The sequence below is a fragment of the Sinohyriopsis cumingii genome, chromosome 7 (assembly GCF_028554795.1).
Source record: "Sinohyriopsis cumingii isolate HCF-2022 chromosome 7, ASM2855479v2, whole genome shotgun sequence".
Lineage (NCBI taxonomy): Eukaryota > Metazoa > Mollusca > Bivalvia > Unionida > Unionidae > Sinohyriopsis > Sinohyriopsis cumingii.
In genome coordinates, this window is record NC_142967.1 from 129058161 (window position 1) to 129078234 (window position 20074).

The window sequence follows — 20074 nt, forward strand, 5'->3', positions numbered from 1 at the left end:
GCTGATGTTCAAAACAGAACATATATTGTGCAATCTAACCTGGCGCAAAACAAGATGATCACATTAATTATGCGAAACGTTATTTAACCTTAGGATAAGAAGGTTATGAAAATGATGAAATATTCTATCAATATTTCAGATATACTTTTAGATTCAAAATTAAACTAGACTTATGTTTTGTTGGAATTGCATGACCTAGTGATACAATCATAATATAATTGGGTAGCATTGTTGAATGCACCAGTAACGTTATACAATTAATGAAGAAGTGTTAAACATAATCTGATAGTTTTAAGCTAGGACTACATGCTGACAATGACATAGTAATACTTAACCATAAAATATGTAGTAATTTATAAAGAGACAGGTAATGAGAAGGTCACACAATAGAGCTGTGTAGATAAGGAACATGTTGTACATGCAATTACTAATTATTTAACTGAAACAAAGAAACATACATTTACATTTAGTAGTATTGATGGGACTGATTTACATTTCTTCCTAATGCAGATGTTAGTATTTACTAATGATATTATTTCTTTGTCGGCGCCACTTACCAAACCTAAACATGGAAACAAAATAATTCGCCAAGAAATTAGAATACATTATCGGATGAAAAAGATACATCGTTTCCTGCTGCATGAATATAACAGTTTATTACATTACAAGTAATATGGGGAAATGTTGCGGATGTATCGTTAGCTAAATCAACCTGAGTGTGATCAACTCTTTCTTATTAAGGCAAATACGATTTTGCTTCCAGGCAATGTAGTAAAGTGTATACTTCTTAGTTAAAGAACAGTGGTTGTCTGAACAAATATGACGTATGCTAAAAGAACATAATATTGTCCTTCATATACAACTTTGCCTTTATATTCACTACGGTGTCCATGATTAGGTTAGCATATCCAATACGAATCTTACTACTTCCTCCTTTATTATGAAAATATATCAAGCGCAGTCAGTAACGCTTATCCTTGGTTAACTTGATCGAAGCATTACTAGATAATCCTGGTGCACTGTAATAGTGAGTACTATCCAGTTTATAATGAATAATTATAGGATACTGCATGGGAACATATGAACAAGTTTTTTTCTTCTTCTGATAATACTGCATGACCTTTGGGAGTTAATATTTCCGAATACAAATGCATTAATCTTTATATTATATACTCATTTCGTTTTCCTACCTAAGGGTTACTAATAAAGAATACACGATAAGAGACAAAGTAATTGAATTTATGCTGTATTTCAAAACAAATACAAAACCGTATATTTATCAATATACAGTAGCAATATTAATGCGCACATAGCATCGCCCGGCGACCTTTGAACGTTGTTGCGCGCTCGACATTAGTTTAAACAATGTCCCGTTTTGGTTTACTTAAACTTTATATTTATTTGAATGATTGCACATTGAAACAACTTTTAGAGTTGGTCTGGAATATATGGATTTTAATTTTCTGTCCATCCAACTCAATTCTGCATTTCTGCTTATTATGGACTGAATTTATTGGGTCAATTAAGAACAGTAAGGAAAATGTTACTTCAGTTAAACATTAAGCCGAAATTCCAGTACAGTTGCGGTGTGTATAATGTTTTCCATTACATGTGTAATATCATTCAGATTTTCGGAACAAAATAAATACATTGTTATGACATTCAAGATGCATAAATGTAAGTGTATTTGTTACCATTCTTATTATTAGCTAAAGAAGACATGTTTATGTCCTGCACGCCATTTTTCAACACACAATAGGCTATGCATGGTAGCCAGTATTAATGGTGGAGGAAGAGTCCGGGAAAACCCAGTGAAGAACCACCGACCCACGAGAAGCTACGGGTAAGCTTTCTCACATACCCACATTGGCTGAATCCTAGACTCAAACCCACGCAGACAGAGGTGAGATGGCAGTGATCCGTAACGGAGAGCGCTTTAGACCACTTGGCCATTTGGGGCCAAGCACCTGTTGTATGAGGCCATTTAGCCAGCGTAAATAATATTTTGTATTTATTTTGTCTTATTGGCTCTGAGGATCGTAGTTTTTTAAACCAAATTCTTCAGTTACATATTTGTCTAGAATTTAGTGTTTTGACTGACTAGTAAAATGGTACGTCTCTGATAGATATGCGATAGCCCTGGGCCTCAATATGCGTCTCTGTGTTATATGTATATACACACAAAGTTCACTGTTCATAGTGTGAATCATTCTATTAATGAAATTTTACTACAATTTCTCCTAAAAAACTGTTTAAATGGTCATAATGGTATTTTTAATTACTGAGTTTCTCACGTTTGTTGTGGACATTACGAATATCACGTTCGTTTATTTGCCTTTTGAAAGTTGCATTTGTGACTTAGTTGATTCATCTACATCGTTCATGTTTTCATCTCTACTTTTAATAGGCGAAACAGCTTCTCTAGTTCAGTCACAAACAAATCTAATAAATAAACCCTAGAGAGTCTGCTAAATGATCGTACATGGTTTGTTTACAAAGTAGTTCCTAAAATACTATACCATTTTTCGACTCACGTGTAGTGCAGTATTAGTATTCAGTATAGTATAATACTGCATGATTCTGGCACTGTAAAGTTAATGGGGAAAAAATGAATATATAATAATATAAATTATTTAACGCCTTTGGGGAACAACGTTTGAAGCTTTATATTTGTGTGAGATGACATTAACCATAACACATGATTAATTCTACTAGAATACTTCCAGTTCATTAATGAGAGATAATGAACATCATGACACTAAATTATCTTGTTCTGTCTGTAACTCTAACGGATATGTTATAATTTCTCTCATTTCCGCTTCCCTAGCTACAGTATTGAAGGTAGTCCTGTATCTCACTGACATTATCTACTATATCAACTTCATCATAACAGTATCAAAATCAAATTCTTATTTGTCACATTTTAATGCCCCCTGTGTTCATAATATCACTAGAAAGGATTGATTCGATTCTATATGACAAAGGGCGCTTGGTGTATAAAAAAATTGAACATTAATAAGCACAGTTTAAGTCAGGTTTCACTGAGACAACATATTTAATCGCTCTTACGTTTATTTCTTTAGTAGAGTTAAAAGTACATACATATCTTGGTAATATTCTCTGTTAAACATTGTTTATCATCTGTAAATGAATCTTCGAACTTCATTATAAGTATTATTGTTCTAAATATTTAGTCAGTATTTTCATTATTTTTTCTGTTTGCCGATTTATTGGAGGTGGTCCTATTTCTTCTGTCGCTCGGTATAACAATATCATGACTATGGGGCAGAATATATTTTGCATCCTAGTCTATACTGTGCCATTCTTATTACTGCATTTGAAACATATCTGGACGAAACTTTACCTGTTAATACCATATAACAACCACAAACGTTTCCGAGTATAATTCAGGCTTTTGTTTTGTCTACTAACATAGGTACTTGCTGATTCTATTACAATATATATATATATATATATATATATATATATATATATATATATATATATATATATATATATATATATATATATATATATATATATATATATATATATATATGACTTTGAGGGTGGATTAGTGGGTGGGTGGCCTTCTATGCTACACCTTTTATTTTTCATATAGAATCTAGCTGATTCAAACTGCTTAAGTGCTGACCTGTTTCTTCAAATTCATTTATTGGCTATCGTACAACCATTGCTGCTTTTATAAGCAAATGTTAACACATTTTCATTCGTCTTGTTAAAACATTACTAAATTGTCTTTTAAATAGAGATATATCGTTACGGGATTGATCCTTCAGCGAAATATTACTATTTCGTTTAAAGGCACTTGAATAATATAACAAAAAAGCATTTTTGGTAATCGGTGAGGGACAGTGATTCAAAAACGTTTAAACAGCTCATCCAAAGTTTTACGTCTACAAGAATGCAATATGTTTGCTAAAATATAAAATCGCCGATTCACCTTTTACAAACAATCTCAATGGGAAGCTTTCAGACTAGCAACTTTGTAGATGTGCTAGTGTGTACAATACACAAACGAATAGCGTGTATGGCAGTTACGTCTACTAGAGGGAAGACTTTTTAGCCAGCTCAATATATATTTTTATTGCAGATTCACCTATCATCGAGTTTAATGCTACCAGTCCACTGACGGTGAACGAGACGCAGTCGGTAAGTGTATTGTGTATTGCTAAGGGAAATCCTGACCCTGAACAACCTTTGTGGAGTGGAAGATCTACTGACAATACACTTTTATTTGAAAGTGTCACCAGAACAGATACAGGAACATACACGTGTAAGGTCACAGCCAAATCAAGCAAGCACGGAGAATTGAAAAGCCAGAAAACAATAGATATTCGTGTTCAGTGTAAGTTTGTTACTGTTACTTTAATATAGTCCAGGTAAGGGGAGAGAAGTAACGTTGTTCAAAAATACATTATTTTGAAGATGATCCTTTCTTGCATCTGTGCACCATAACTATAAAATAGTATAGCTAGGTTATAATAATACTAAAATAGTACTAAAGACTATGATCACTGAAATATTAGTTACATACCATAATTACTAGAATACTATTAATAAACTATTAAAATAACATCCATTGTCCTTTTTATTAATATGATAAAGACATATACAGTTTGTATCACCATTTCATATTTCTAGCATGTCTTCTGCTGAATGCTTGTTCTTGCAATTATAAAATAATGTCAGTATCGAGCATTTCAAAACTACAAAGATGGTAATTAACTTTCAAGAGTGAATGAAGAAAGCGTATGCGTATATAATGTGCATGAATTTATGCCCGTTAGGTGTGGAGTTTCATTATGATCCTGATTTGGGTAAATATTTTATTGACCTGCGGTTTATACGTTAATTTGTGATTATTCTGTCCTGTACACATTTTAAAATGATGGTTTATATATGTATTGCAGAAAGAAAACTCTTGACTCCACGATGATGCTAACATTTCTTTATTGGCCTCTAATACTAAAACTTGTAATATTTGATCGTTCAAATGAAGCGATATAGTCACGCGTGTATTTGAAGATAGCTTTAAATTCAGTGCCAATAGCTTTATGGCGGAAATTAAACGCTGTTCAAACATAGTTTGCACATATTTTGGTCGATATTTGTTTATTAAATCAGAAAGGAAAATACTTTTGACAACGTTTGTTTGGGATAGCTACATATACGTTCGCAGAATAAGGTCACATTTGTACAAAGCGAACGCTAAAGTCGCTCATCAGATACTCTATTTCGGTACTTCGTTAATTTTTCAGAAGGTCGTCAGCCACGCCAACGCTTGTGTAGTTTCAAATACGAATGTACATATTTACATATATTGCACCTTCAGAAAGGTTGGCTTGTTTCTGTAATTGAGTATGTCTCATATATGGGTTACAGTCATCTCATTCACTTTGCTAGCCTAGACTTCAGCAACACATTTTTCTTTTGCGACACACATATTTGAAGATTTTACAACGGTAGCGATAAATTAATACATCTAATGATGAAGAGAAAACATTGTTTGGTCCTAAAATGGAGCTATTTTCTTTACGAATGATTGTAAATATGTAGACAGAAAAGTACACAAGCATATACTAAACAGGACTCGAATAGGTGAGGTTATGTCTCGCTTTATCCCATAAAGATTACGTTTTTGCAAAATGACAACCTGGAGCTTGTGTGGCTTCAGGTTAGCGAAAAGCCCTCTCAAACCTTTCAGGAGATCTCGAGATTTTGTTCCCGTTCGAATATAACTGATTTGCTTTCGTAATCCTGATTAGAGGAAAGATAATGAGTAGTAAACAGAATATAACCGTGATCATTACCTTTTGATTGATCAATAATCGGAGACAAAGTTATCTCATCAAAAGACTTACGCATAGATATGTCAGCAAAAGGAATAATTTCCCGGTTAACAAATTCGCAAGAGCCATGTTTACCATACCTTAAGCAACTGCTCATGCGGGACATAAATCAGGAATTTCAATTTCAGTAGAACCAACATTCTGATCCTAACAAGGCTTGCCAGTAACAGGCTGCTTAACCACTACATTATCTCCAGCTAAGTTATGCCTAACAATAAAAATATATCCTCAATGGACAAAAATGGCGCCGCTCCGATAGTCACGGGTCCTGAGACTAAGTATGATAACAAATTTATATTGTGGATTGGAACTTGAATAAAGTCGCACTTCCTGAAAAAGTATACGTTTACGTGAAGAATTAGGCTTTTCGGATAACGACAAAGTACCTGATAATAAAAGACTATGTGTAGTTCCTGGGTCCCTTAATGTTTTGATAGGAATAGGATTAGCAGAATCATCAATAAGTGACATAGAACCATTCGATTTCTAAGGATAAGGATTTCTGATCAACAGTATCAAACAACTGTACTAGACTAAGATCTGTAAGTTATCGTATTAGACTGATTTGATTTGGTTTCTACCAAACACTTGCTTAAAGGAAAACTTATTGACAGTTGAATTTTGTGAGTCAGGGATAATTTATCAACTGCACGAGCAGAATTTTCAAAAGTTTCTACTGTTCGCTCATCAAAGTAAGTCTTTTGTTGTCTAAGATTATCATATTCTTAATCATATTGTGCAGTAGCACACCGCCTATCAGATAGTTGTTACTTATCGCTAGCAAACTTGACAGAGGTTTGGTCAGTTTCTGTTTTGCAATTTCTAAACCTCTGTCGATATTCCTCAGGTACCAACTCATAACATTTAAATATACTTTCCGTAACTACGTCATAATTAGCACTCGCTTCCATCGACAGTGAATTGTAGATTTCATGAGTTTTGCCAATAAATAAACTCTCTAATAATAAAGTCAAATGCTATCTTGCCTACTGTAACTTTTCAGCGATTTTCTCAAAATGAGGAAAATATTGATATACTTCCTTTTTTCTTCAAAAGTTAACCTAACAATTTTGGCAACATAAAAAAACTGAACTTTATAGGGAGTGCTTTCGGCTTGCAAGTTCTAATTTTTAAATTTAAATAGTATTTTTTCCTTCTCTTATTCATTTTCCTCTCTCTGAATTTGTAGTTCTCTCTCTTCTTTCCTTATTTTCATTTGCATCTGCCTCTCTTTTCTTTTTACTTTGTTATTTTGTTTTTCTGTATCTCGTTCTTCTTTCCTATTTTGCATTTTTCTTGCTCTCTCATCTTTCTTCTTTTGGATTATTTTCATCATTTCATTTTGAATTTGAATCTTTCTTAGCTCAGTTTCCATCGAAGTTTTTATTTCATTTCAGAGCCAGACAGAGATTTACTAATCAAACTTTAAGCCCTTCTATGAAAAATTCATTTCTGACAAAATATTAGACCAAAATTAATTTTAATTTCGTCTTTTCGCAAAAGATGTTTTCAGTTCCGAAATAGAATATTGTTTGGCAAGCTGAACAACTCATCCTTTTTAAGGACTCAAGCCCTTGTTTGACGGATTTGTAATAGTTTTCCACTTCGTGTGGCATTGTAAAAGCTTGTAAGTTGATTTATGTAAAACCAAAATATCAGTGACTAAGAGAATTTCAAAACGAAATGAATTTAGATTTCAAACACAATGTTAATGTCTCTTAAATATTTATCTATAGAGTCTTCATTTTTGTTACGGGACTGGGGTGGCAGGGGGCGGCGTTTGAACATTTTCTATTTAATTAATAACGATCGAGTTTTAGAACATTATTATAGGTTTAAGAAACAACAACAACATCAAAGCAGTAATTGCATTACAGTATGTGGGCATCGTAAGCAAGAAATTGCCCGTATAGTGTCGGCAGGCTATTGCAACTTTATATTATTGATTATATTAACACTGTAGATAAATCGAAAAGAAAGTGTACACATACCGTTACAACGAACCATATTCTTGTAGGTAACTTGGCGTAAGTTCAGTTTCAAGGTTTTCATCCAGCCAAAATTGTTTTTCTCTCCAACTCCAAATTTCTGCGTATTTTGTCCCAACGCACGAGAGGAGAGAGTGGAAGGAAAAGCAGAAAGAATTGCGATGAAATTGTGTACCATTTTAAATTCATTTAGAAAACGGGAAACGGGGATTATTAATACTTTTAGTGGTTTTTTTCATACGTCCATAAAGATTAATCAGTGGAAATTCATCATTGATTTGTAGAATCATTCACACACAGTTGCAACAATGTTTATAAATGGGTATCATTGCGCCATGGGCGGGAAGCAATTAGATATACCAACAGTAGTTGTGTTACATATTGCTTTATACCAAAACTTTAAAAGACATGCTTTTTAAGATATATATATATATATATATATATATATATATATATATATATATATATATATATATATATATATATGTATATATATATATATATATATATATATATATATATATATATATATATATATATATATATATATATATATATATATAATAATAATGAGGTCTTTGTATAGCGTCTAATCTTTAGAAACTCTAAGCGCTTTACAACATTAGACAACACCAATAACATAAGAAACATATATAATGATATGATTACAAAAACAAACACCATGAAATTAGAAAACATAAAAAAACGTGCTGAAAATATTTAAGGTAGGAAACATTATTGGGTCTTTATGTTTTAAGAGCACTCTTTAATGGGATCACTGAGTCTTTGTGTCTAAGTTCAGTGGGCAATTCATTCCACGTTGCTGGGCCCTGGTATCCAAAAGAACATTGTCCATATGACATAGTGGGAATAATGAGTATAATTGGCAGAAGATGAGCGTAAGTATCTTGGTGGTGTGTACACATGGGTGAGGTCGGATAGGTATGTTGGACTTGAGTCCGTCAGTGAAACGTAGCACAGAGAACACATTTTGTGTTTGATTCTGGATCGAATGGATAGCCAGTGTAGGGTACAGATCAGCGGGGAGGTGTGCTCTGATCGTGGTAGTCTAAGTATGACCCAATCAGCTGTGTTTTGAACCTTTTGAAGTTTTTGGAGTAGATATTGAAATGGACCAGACAGAATTGAGTTACAATAGTCCAGTCTTGAAAGTACTAATGAACACACAAGCATTTTAGTGGCAACAACTGAAAGATATTTGGGAATGGAGCCGATGCGTCTCAGTTCAAGATATGCAGCCTTGCATATGTTCATGACATGTTGGTACAATGTGAGAGTACTGTCCAGAGTAACACCTAGGTTTCGTACTGTGTATATTTAATGTTGGTGTTGCTGATATTTATTGTTGAGATAAAGGATGTGAATGAGAAAGTCTTTGTATTGTGATCAGAATGGCATCGGTTTTAGTATTATTCATCTGCAGCTTGTTACATGTCATCCATAATTTCACATCAGTAATGCACCTCTCTACACCTTGGATGGTAGCATCAGCTTCAGTTGGGTGGCTAGATTTGTATATTTGTTTGTCATCAGCGTACAATTGATGAGACACTGGATGATGATCTATGACACCTGAGAGTGGCTGAGTGTATAGAATGAAGAGAACAGGTCCAAGAACAAACCTCTGTGGAAACACCATAACATATATTAACTGGGCTGGGGTGTATTCAATTTGCAGACACAATTTGTATCCTGTTGATCAAGTAATCATCATCATCATCATCATCATCATCATCATCATCATCATCATCATCTGTCCCGTAGTCTGGAAGATCGTTGTGGCACCGCGCAAGACCTAAATATGAGCTTCCTTCATTCCTCTTGATTTTCCGTCTTTCTCGGTGAGTCGCTCAGAGTCATGCCTGTCCACTCTCGAATGTTATCTTCCCACCTCTTTCTTTGCCTGCCTCTCTTTCTTCTTCCTTGTACAGTGTCGCGTGTAGGATTGTCTTGGCAAGTACTGAGGATGACGAGACATGCCCATACCACTGCCCATACCACTGCCGTTTCCATTTTTTCACTATGATCAGGAGATCATCGTGAGGCCCAATGGCTTGTCTTATCCTTTGTAGTATTTCTTCATTGGTGATATGGTCTTTGTATGTGACACCGAGGATCTTGCGGAAACATCTCATCTCTTTAGCCTGTATCCTTTTCTCCATGTCCACTGTTATGGTCCATGATTCGCAGGCATAGAGATATATGGAGATCACCAGTGAGTGCATCAGTCTGACTTTTGAGCTGAGTGCGGTGTTCTTGTATTTCCAGATGGGCTTCAGTTTTGTCAGCGCTGATGTTGTCTTTGCAATCCTGGAGATTATGTCAGGCTTCTATCCTTCATCTGTTATAGTTGTCCCCAAATGCTTACCGCTGTAGACTGTTTTTAGCTTTGTATCTTGGACACTGATGTCAGTGCTGATGCCCTAGATGTTGGTGGTTATCATTTTGGTCTTCTCTGCACTAAGTTCCATGTCATAGGCTGCAGAGTTTTTCTCAAAACTCTCTATTAGGCTAGTTAATTCTCGCTCGTTTCCTGCTAGTCCATCAAAGTCATCAGCAAACGTAAGTTGGTGATTGTTCTGCCTCCGATGCTGACCGTCCCGGTATGCTTGTCAAGCGCGTCCTCCACGATTCTCTCCAGAAATATGTTGAATAGTGTGGGAGAAGACCGACAGCCTTGTACGGCTCCGAGTATAGTTTTGAACCAGTCCCCTATGCTGCTGTTGAAGCATGCTGCACTGGAGGCCTTGTCATAAAGGCGGTCTATTGAGGTTGGCATTGATGTTGTACAATCTCATGGTCGCCCACAACGCTGCATTCCCTATCCTGTCAAATGCCTACTTGAAATCCACGAAGACGTGGTTCAGATCTTGCTGGTGTTGGAGGTACTTCTCACACATTATCCTGAGGTTGAAGATCTGCTCTTTTGTTCTGCACCCTGCTCTGAACCCCACCTTCTTATCGGCAATGATCTTTTCAGTCTGTGGTTTTAGTCTGTTCAGCAGGATCCTTAACATGACTTTGCTTGGATGGCTTATAAGACTGATTGTATGGTGGGTTTGACACTGTTGCATGTTGCCTTTCTTGGCGAGGGTGATGATCAGTGGTTGGGTCCATGGCGATGGCCATACTCCTGTGTGCCAGATCTTGTTGCAGATGTTCATGAGGGCGCTAAGCATTGCTTCTCCCCCAGTTTGTATTAGTTCTGCCGAGATGTTGTCCACTAATGTTGAACTTCACTTTTTCAGTGATCTCACTGCGGCTTGTACGTCTTCGCGTATGATAGGGTGGTTGTCGTTGTTAGTTGCGAGAGTAACATTCAGTACCGCTGGATCTATTGTGGCTCTCGGTGGTTGTAAAGTTCTGCGCAGTACACTGTCCATCTTATCATAATATCTGTTTGTTCTGTGATGCAGTTTCCGGTTTTGTCCTGTAAGGAGGTCACTCGTCGTTGTTTTGTGCTTGTTAGAATATGGACCAGTCGGTATGCTTTCCTGCTTTTGTTCCTTTTCAAGTTTGCCACAATGCCTTTAAACATTTCTTCTGTCCCGTTCTCCTTTGCTTTTTCAAGCTTTACTTGACTTCCCGGTTGATTGCCTTGTAATGGTCTGCCCCTTTCGTATCGTTCTTTTTCTTCTTCAGTTCCCTCCTCTTGTCACACAGATTTAGAACCTCAACTGTGACACAGGGTTTTTTGACTGGGCGATGTCTATCGAGGATATCGCTGGCTGTTTCGGTCGTTGTTATATTGAAGGTGGTGATCAACCTGTCCATGTCGGTATGGTCAGGATCGAGGATAGTGAGCGGTGCGAATTTCCCATCAATCATTGCCTGGAACGCTCTTGCTACTTCGGGATCCTTCAATTTTTCGAGGTCAAATTGTGTTCTTGTGTGGATCTCTTTCTTGACCTTCTTTAGATGTAGCCTAAAGTCATCATCACCATATCATAGTTACTACCTATGTCCGCTCCGGGAAAGCTTCTAGTTTTGGCGATGTTTATAATTGACTGAGGGCGCCTCTTCACCATGATGTAGTCGATCTGACTGTGATGATCTCCGCTTGGGCAGTGCCATATCCAGCTTCTGGATACTTTGTGCTGGCTGAAGGTGTTTGCAAATATAAGGTCTTTGTAACTAGCGAATTTCAGGAGCCTCAGTCCTCTTTCATTTGTCTGTGCATTCCAGCCGCGCCCACATGTTCCTTTCCAGTTCATGCAAGCGTCCTCGCCTATCTTGGCATTCCAATCACCTTGCACAACCAGAATGTTTTTAGGTGTTTTATTGACAATTTCTTGTAGACGGTCATATAAGTCTTCCACATCCGCGTCATCATAGTCTGATGTTGGGGTGTATGCCTGTATTATGGTGATGTTGAATGGAGTTGTCCTGAGGTGGATGGTGATGAGCTGGAGGGATACTGGCCGACATCCCATGACAGTACTCACACTGTCCTTGTGTACAAGGGGCCCAACCCCCTGCTCATGTTTGTCTTCTCTGCCACTGAAGTACAGTTTGTGTCCTTGCAAGGTAGTTAGTTGTTTCTCCAATGTTCTTCCATCGTATCTCACAGAGTCCTAGGATGTTACAGCGGTATCCGTTCATTTCATATGTAAGCTCCTCATGCTTTCCTATTGCTCTAAGTGTTATCATATTCCAAGTGCCAATGGTGATACTGTTCCTGACACGAATATTGCTGCTCTGAGCACCAGTCATATACTTCCCACCTCCGCCCTGGTGCAAGACGGAAGGGCGGCCCTTGTTGAACCGGGCAATTTTTCATGTGGTGTGTCTAGGGCAGCTGCTGCCTGGCGGATAAAGCTGGAGTATGCGCCTTTGGTTATAACGCCCCGTTTTAAGGAATTCTAAGATTTGTGTGATTATTGAAATTCGGCGCAATGGAAATATCCTTCGCCCGAAATAATTAGCCAATTACTTGGAGTAAACATCACGGAGTGAAGTGTTAGTGAGTTTCCATGATGTCATGGTTCACCAGTAGTGAATTCAGGCCAACAACGAATGAATGTCCCTGAGTAAGATAGTCCATATTAAAACGTAGTGGTGTACATTGGTGGTGTGACTGAAGTGGCAGTACTTACCGTTTGAAACCGGTAAATTACAGAAAGGGATAAATATTGAAGGGACTCGGCAGATACCGTTTATGTCGCCATGGTGGCAAATGGGGTGCACTTATATTGGCGAAATGTGCCTGGAAAGCATAGATTACTGGCCTCAAGTGGCGAAGTTTAAATAGTTCCCAGTGTTAGGGGATGCTCGTATAGTTTTTTTGGTGTGAACTGCTGGCGGTACGGAAACCAGATGAAGAGAAACCATGCAAATGCGCGGTTTGATAGATATTTGGCAGGTTTTGAGATCCGTGGTCTTGCATTGCTTAGAGTAAAATTTAGGTATATAATGGACACGTCGGGCTTTCTAATTTACAACTGAATTTGTATGGAAGTCTTTGGAAAGTTGGGGTAAACTTATGACTTCTAGCGAGAATCGCGCCAGGGTTTTGACACCGCTCGGTCAAGTAAAGACCCATGGCTTGTATCAATATATATACACACATGTCTATTATGACTATATTGCAATATGGCTTAAGTGTTTTGCCAGGTACAGCTGACTCAGACCAATGACATGTACATAGTGTGACAAATATGTATTTGATATCCGAGATGGAACTGAGTCAAAGTAAAGTCCACTCTATTCCTCCGTGAATCTCCTGAATACAGATCTGGTAAGGGAGGGTCTGCAGAAGCTACAAAAGAAAGTTTTTGACTCTGTATAAAAAATGGAAACAATACATATTCTTGTAATTGACACGAGTAACGTAACTATTATCAAACGAACCTACACGTCATGATGTGCTAAAAAACTCCACGTGTTGTCATATATAAAATGCACCACTTTGTAGTGAAAATATGTAAAATATTTGTACCCTAGTCTTTATTTCCATGTTTGTAAGTAATGTTGGGACTATCCATGTTTCAAAATGGCTGTGAAATTTTAGCGTATACGTATACGTAACAAAAGGAAACTATCATAGGCGTACATGTCATGTTTGCAAAGTTCTTTTACATACATATCAACCCCGCACGAAGGTAATATAAATAGACTTCATTTGACAGGATGGAAAGACAAAAAGCAAAAGGGAAATGATGCAAGATTCCAGTGCTATCTGATATTCAATGAACATCATAATGAGGACAAGAGAGGCTTCTTTGGAATTTTACTTTAAATTGGCACCACATAGTAACGATTGTGCTAACTTGCTGTTCAAACCATTATACATTTGTCACGAATACAAATTAGAAAAATTTATCCAACTGGAAATAGCTTTGAATTGTATGGGTTTTCTGAATTATCCGTAAATAAAGATGCTGAAGAAGGGAAGGCAGAATATTACATAATTTACTATAATCATTAAGCTGAAATACACTTTTCCGTTGTGTAGAAAGATTTCTGAAATAGAAGCGTATAGATGTCAACATTTTTACGGCTCTATGGTCTTAAACTAAGTGACAGAAAGATGTGAAATCAACAAGTTTAGTTAAATTAAAAGAGCAATTAATATCTAATAGTCATGAATGTCTTGATGTGCTACAATAATGCAATCCAGGATGTCTTTGAATGAGTTATCAATAATCCCAAAGCAGTGTTTTTGTTCAAAATTAAAAGAACACTTTGTAATTCCAATTAATAATTTAAAAAAAAATCTAAACCCTGATCATTAATTTCCAAAGGCTGATATGAAACAGGAATGAAGACTTTGCTTTCATAGGTCTTTTATATACAAAATGTCACCTGACATATAACACAACAAGATGTTCTCGAAAACTAATAATTTCTAACGGAACAAATTCACTAACTCGTAAATAAAATAAAATATTGAACTGAAATGTTAGTAAACATCTTGGATGCCACTTAAAGACATGGGAAACAGTTAGTTAAGTAAACATGTTGTTTGCAAATTACCATTAAGTTAGAGTACAATCTACAATCATGGACAAAAATTAAACACACACACACACACACACACGCACATTATATACACATAACAAGTGTTTTAACTGAACCTACTTGTCATATATCTAGTAATAATGCTTTGTGAGACAGGTATGCATTAATATGGCTTGAGTTTTTCAAGAAGCGAGATTATTTTTTTCCTAAAGGAAAACCCATGTTGCATTTTCTTTATTGCATATCGTATACCGAAGACATGTTTGATATATTCACCAGACAAGAAATGGGCTATTCTGTATTCTAAGAATTTCTTTATAGTCATTACAAATGACCTATATAGAGATAGATACATGTTGTATTCTCAAGAAAGTTCTTGCATGCTATAGTAGTTTATATACTTACTGATGTAATCTTGGTGTCTATTTAAGAGATTTAAGCGAGTTTGCAAAGTACATAGCATCTGCCAGCACTGTGTATATGCATATGCTCTGGTGAAAGACCTAGATCCTTGCACATGTCCTGGGAAGGTACATTCAACTGTTTCAGCCCTGAATTATGTGTTCTTTTTGTTAGAAATGTGTTAACAAATTAGGTATATATTCTTCGATTATTTGGTTTTATGTGGACGTCATCCAGGTATAATTTAGCAGTAATGTAAATAGTCAATAGTCATATTCTTTTTTTATATATCAAATTGTGTAGATTCATAGTCTTCTAACATCGCAAACAGGCCGCATACTTTTTACCTAGGCTACAAAACCTGTATGGGCTGATAACGTACCAAAGAAAGCTATCATTATCATCATCATCATCATCATCATCATCATCATCGTCATCGTCGTCGTCACCACCACCACCACCACCACCATCATCATCATCATCATCAACAACAACAGCAACAACATCAGCAATAAGATATAGCGGTGCCAAGATGCTAGACTTGGAATTAAGATAGGTCCATACGTTTGTGAATTTTTAAACTTGATTTGTATTTTTCATATTATGGTGTTTATTTATAATAGAGAGTGAATAGTTTCAGTTTCCCCAAAATAGGCATAACAGATCCAAGTTAATAATTAATAAGACTGGATTCGTCTCCTGGTTTTAAAGAGTTTCCTCTACCTTTCTTCCCATCGTCCTCAAATATTTTTGTCCCTATCCACATACTAAATATCTAAGTCAGTGGTTAAGCAACACAGGCTATTGGCAGTCTTAAAAGTTTCACCGACGAACCATCGGAACCTATGAAGTTCTTATTAGATATTATTATAATTTTCTTTTTAAAAACATCTCCAATAATATTTGTTAACTGAAATAAATTACGGCATGTTAAGCAAAATCTGAAAATAGACACCATCTGCAAATGACAATCTCTTTCTAAACTTTTAATTGCATTGCTGTGCTCAGTGTTCAAAGTGATATATTAGAACGCATAAAAAAGTTTGAAAGTGGCGCTGCTTGGGACAGAAACTGAAGAAAATTAAAAATACCAAATTACGATGATAGCCAGTATTTATGTATATACTTCGTATAACAAAAGCATACCTGTGACATCTAGGTCTCTACTGCTTTATCTTTTCATTATACCTAATATCGAATTAGTTCTACCAGGTAAGTTAGTTTAGTGTGACCAATCTTTCCCAACAGGATAAAAAGATGATTTTGGTAGGTATATCCCGTGGTTCACATGTGAGCTAAACCGTCCGATGTTGCGTTGTGCAACCATTCTGGTTATCTGTGATGTCGGTGATATCTAGAAAGTATATATGAATTAAACTTATTTTGCAAAGTTACCCTGGATTATCGGATGTATTCATATAAATTTAGGCCAGGGATAATTTGTATGTTATGAAAATAATTGCCGTCCAAACTTCGTCATAATTAATGTTTTTAATACTATATGCGAAGAGTTTTTCGTACAAGTATAATGAACTCTTTAAACAACGCATCAGTGTCGGAGCTATTCCTTATTTGTAGCAACGCTATTAGTACTTAAACGATGCAAAGAAACACAATTCACAGGTGGTGGATGTTGGGCAGACAAGTGAAGCATTCACGGATTGTGGTTATCCTTGCCGTTTCTTTACTGTTAGACATGGTTGGGGCATTCTTCTACGTTAATGAAGTTTGGCTAAGAAGTTAAAGTCTTTATATTTAATTGCAGTACTTGATGCCAAATGTTCAAAAATCATGAAACACTTAACTGTACTGATGTTCCTTTATCTGCACCACCTTCAAGATGTTTAATTGGTCGCATCCTAACCAGCTGATATACATTAACAAAACGTAATAAGTTAATGCATCTTCAGGCGTGAACGCTCTAGTGGCCTAAGTGGCTATATGTCCGCCTCAGAAGCGGGAGATCGTGGGTTCGAACCCCAGCCGAGTAATACAAAATATTTATAAAAATGGTACGGGCATTAAGAGACTAGTTTTAGAATGGTCGGCCTGGTGTCAGGATAGTGTGACTGGGTGCGACATGATGCTACATGTCTGCGGCATGATGCCCCAGTGCTAGACACCACTATAAACTGCCACACTGCAGACATGGTAGCGATATGACTGAACAAATGTTAAAGCAACGTTAAAAATTCAAATCACACACACACACACACACACACACACACACACACACACACACACCTTAAGGCGCAATTATGAAACGCTTTGTGTCTGCACTGCTGACATGGTGGCGATATGACTGAACATTTTTAAAGCAACCTTAAAACTCTAAATCACACACACACACATCTTCAGACGCAATTAGGAAACGCGTTGTCTTCAAAACGAAACAAATTACAAATGTTTCCAGATGCACATCTTGGATTTCTCCGCCAGAAATATTGTTGTTTGATTCGTTCAAAAACGCTTTTCATTGTCAATTTGTGCAGCATTTCATATATATTTGGCTTAAGGGTTTTAATTGAGAACAAAATTGCACTTCATTGTATGCCTGGTATTAATAATTTCTACTAACCATGTGTTAAAATAGTGCATCAGAGAAAATATTTCAGCTTATTTCAATTCAATTGTTTTGATTACTACTAACACCTGTATCTATAATGTCACAAATCTACAGACATTTAAGCTAATTTGCAAAGAAGAAAAGAACCATTTAATGTCCCATATAGTAACTATACCGTCCTCCCTTTTCAGTTTAAAAAAATACTTTGATCCTTTTCTGCTGTACAGTTTTTTGATCTTCAATGACTAGCACAGACACATTATCCCGTTTATGTAATACCTAATACAATCATCTTATTTTCCCATCCCCTTAGAATCATATTTTCATGTGTGAATATGGATTAAGCTTGTTCATCTTCTACATAATTGATCGATTCCACATGATAGTGTATGGTAACAAAGATAACGTGTTCGCCTAATGGTGGTATAATACTGATGATGCTTTCTAATACTTTGTAGACGGAGCCAAGATAACAAACCTGTCAGCGGTTGAAAGAAACATTGTGAACGAGAATGGCACAGTAAGACTAACATGTTCCACAGACAGCCAACCAGAACCTAACATCACATGGACCAAAGATGGAACTGACAAGCCCCTAAAAGCAGATTTTGATATGCTTCAAAGTCACCTGGTGTTTAACAGTGCTCAGTGCCTGGATGCTTCCAACTATACATGTCAGGCAAACAATGGTGTAGATATCCCTGTAGATAGAAGGATTTCGCTTCATGTTAATTGTAAGCCAAAGTAGTGTCCTTTCACATTTTTTTCCTTTCTAACTTCTTTACGGGTTTGTGGATAAAGCACCAACTATAAATAAGCGAATTATTCCGCTTGACGGTTTCACATCTCGTAGTTTCTCACTTAATCGATATAGAAAGACAAATATGATATTGGTAGTTTTATAATCGTGCATTCCTGACCACGTAACCTGTTCTATGAATTTGAAACCAGTTCATCAGACTTAATATGCTTCAAAGATATTTGAAACAACGTGTTACCATCTGCCATTTTAATTTTTGAAAAATCGTAGACCACCACCTGGTATGGAAATTTATTTTCCATCATTTCATTCGTGGTTGTTGTTGACTGTTGATTGCAATTTCCATTTTTGGAGTCGGATAGGGTAATTATATTTTCCTGTCCTAATTAAATATTTTGTCATATGCAATCATTAAAATCTTCTTGAAACATTTTGCTTTTAGTCAACTGGCTGGAACATTTCAGAAATGTTTGAAGATTACTGGCTTTTGGTAAACGTCATTAGTCTAGGGAGTTTGATAAAGTTTTGAAGAGCAACGGGGTTGATATGCATTATAGGAATAAAGTAAAGACCTTTACTCGTATGTTTTAATCATATCTTGTGTAAACTGTTGTCACTTGACTTTTTACAGAATATTTACTTGAGATCATCAAGTATGATGAATAAAATCGTTCAAGGCCAAGTACTTGTATAAATGTCATCGCCATTCGAAGAAAGAAATCAAAATAATTCGTAAATGAAACGAATTAGCTTTTCAAAGCGAAACGATCATTGTAGCACAGTATCAATGACAAAGATGAAATACTAGATCTCAGATTCATTGTGTTATTTCAACTTAACGAATACAATTTTTATTGTAATACTGTAATACTGTGCACCTTGCTGTTAAATGGCTTGGCATGCACTGCATACGATAAATAAATAAATAAATTTGGAGTATGTGCAGTTGTGCACAGCTCTCCATTTTAAGGATTTCTTGTGATTACTTGTTTGATTATGGGAAGTCGGTGCTGGTGATACAGACCATATCCCGAATAATTAGCCATGTACTAGGAGAAAACGGCACGAAGTGCAGTGTTGGTGGGATTGCATAATGGCATGGTTTAGTTTTAGTGAGCTCAGGTCAGAGCCGAATAAGTGTCCCCGTCACTTTTTAGTCCCTATTAAAATCTAATTGTGTGGATTGATTGTGTAACTCCATGTACGGTATTTATGATTGGGGACTGGTAAATTGCACAATGAAATAATTGAGAAGGGACTGTTCCGTCATATGTAGGCGTCGTTTATTGTTGCTATGATGGTAAATAAGGTGCAGAGTTACAGGCTAAATGAGGCTTAAAACATGATTTTGCTGACCTTAAGTAGAGCAGGGAAAATAGTTCCTTTTATTTGGCGGTTGAGTTGTATATTTTTACGGCATGAAATACTGGCGCTACGTTACTGAAATGTAATAATGAGTAACCATGCAGTTGTGAGATTGAGAGGCAACTGTGTAATTGTATTA

General features: G+C 36.2%; 1 protein-coding gene across 1 annotated transcript in view; it reads left to right on the plus strand.

The window, feature by feature from the left end:
- LOC149796108 (neural cell adhesion molecule 2-like) overlaps positions 1 to 20074 on the plus strand; it is an 89700-nt gene that overhangs the window by 25179 nt on the left and 44447 nt on the right. The window contains exons 4-5 of the mRNA XM_089964192.1: positions 4115 to 4369; positions 18269 to 18544. Of these exons, the coding sequence (XP_089820318.1) occupies positions 4115 to 4369; positions 18269 to 18544 (531 nt within the window). The remainder of the gene's footprint in view (positions 1 to 4114; positions 4370 to 18268; positions 18545 to 20074) is intronic.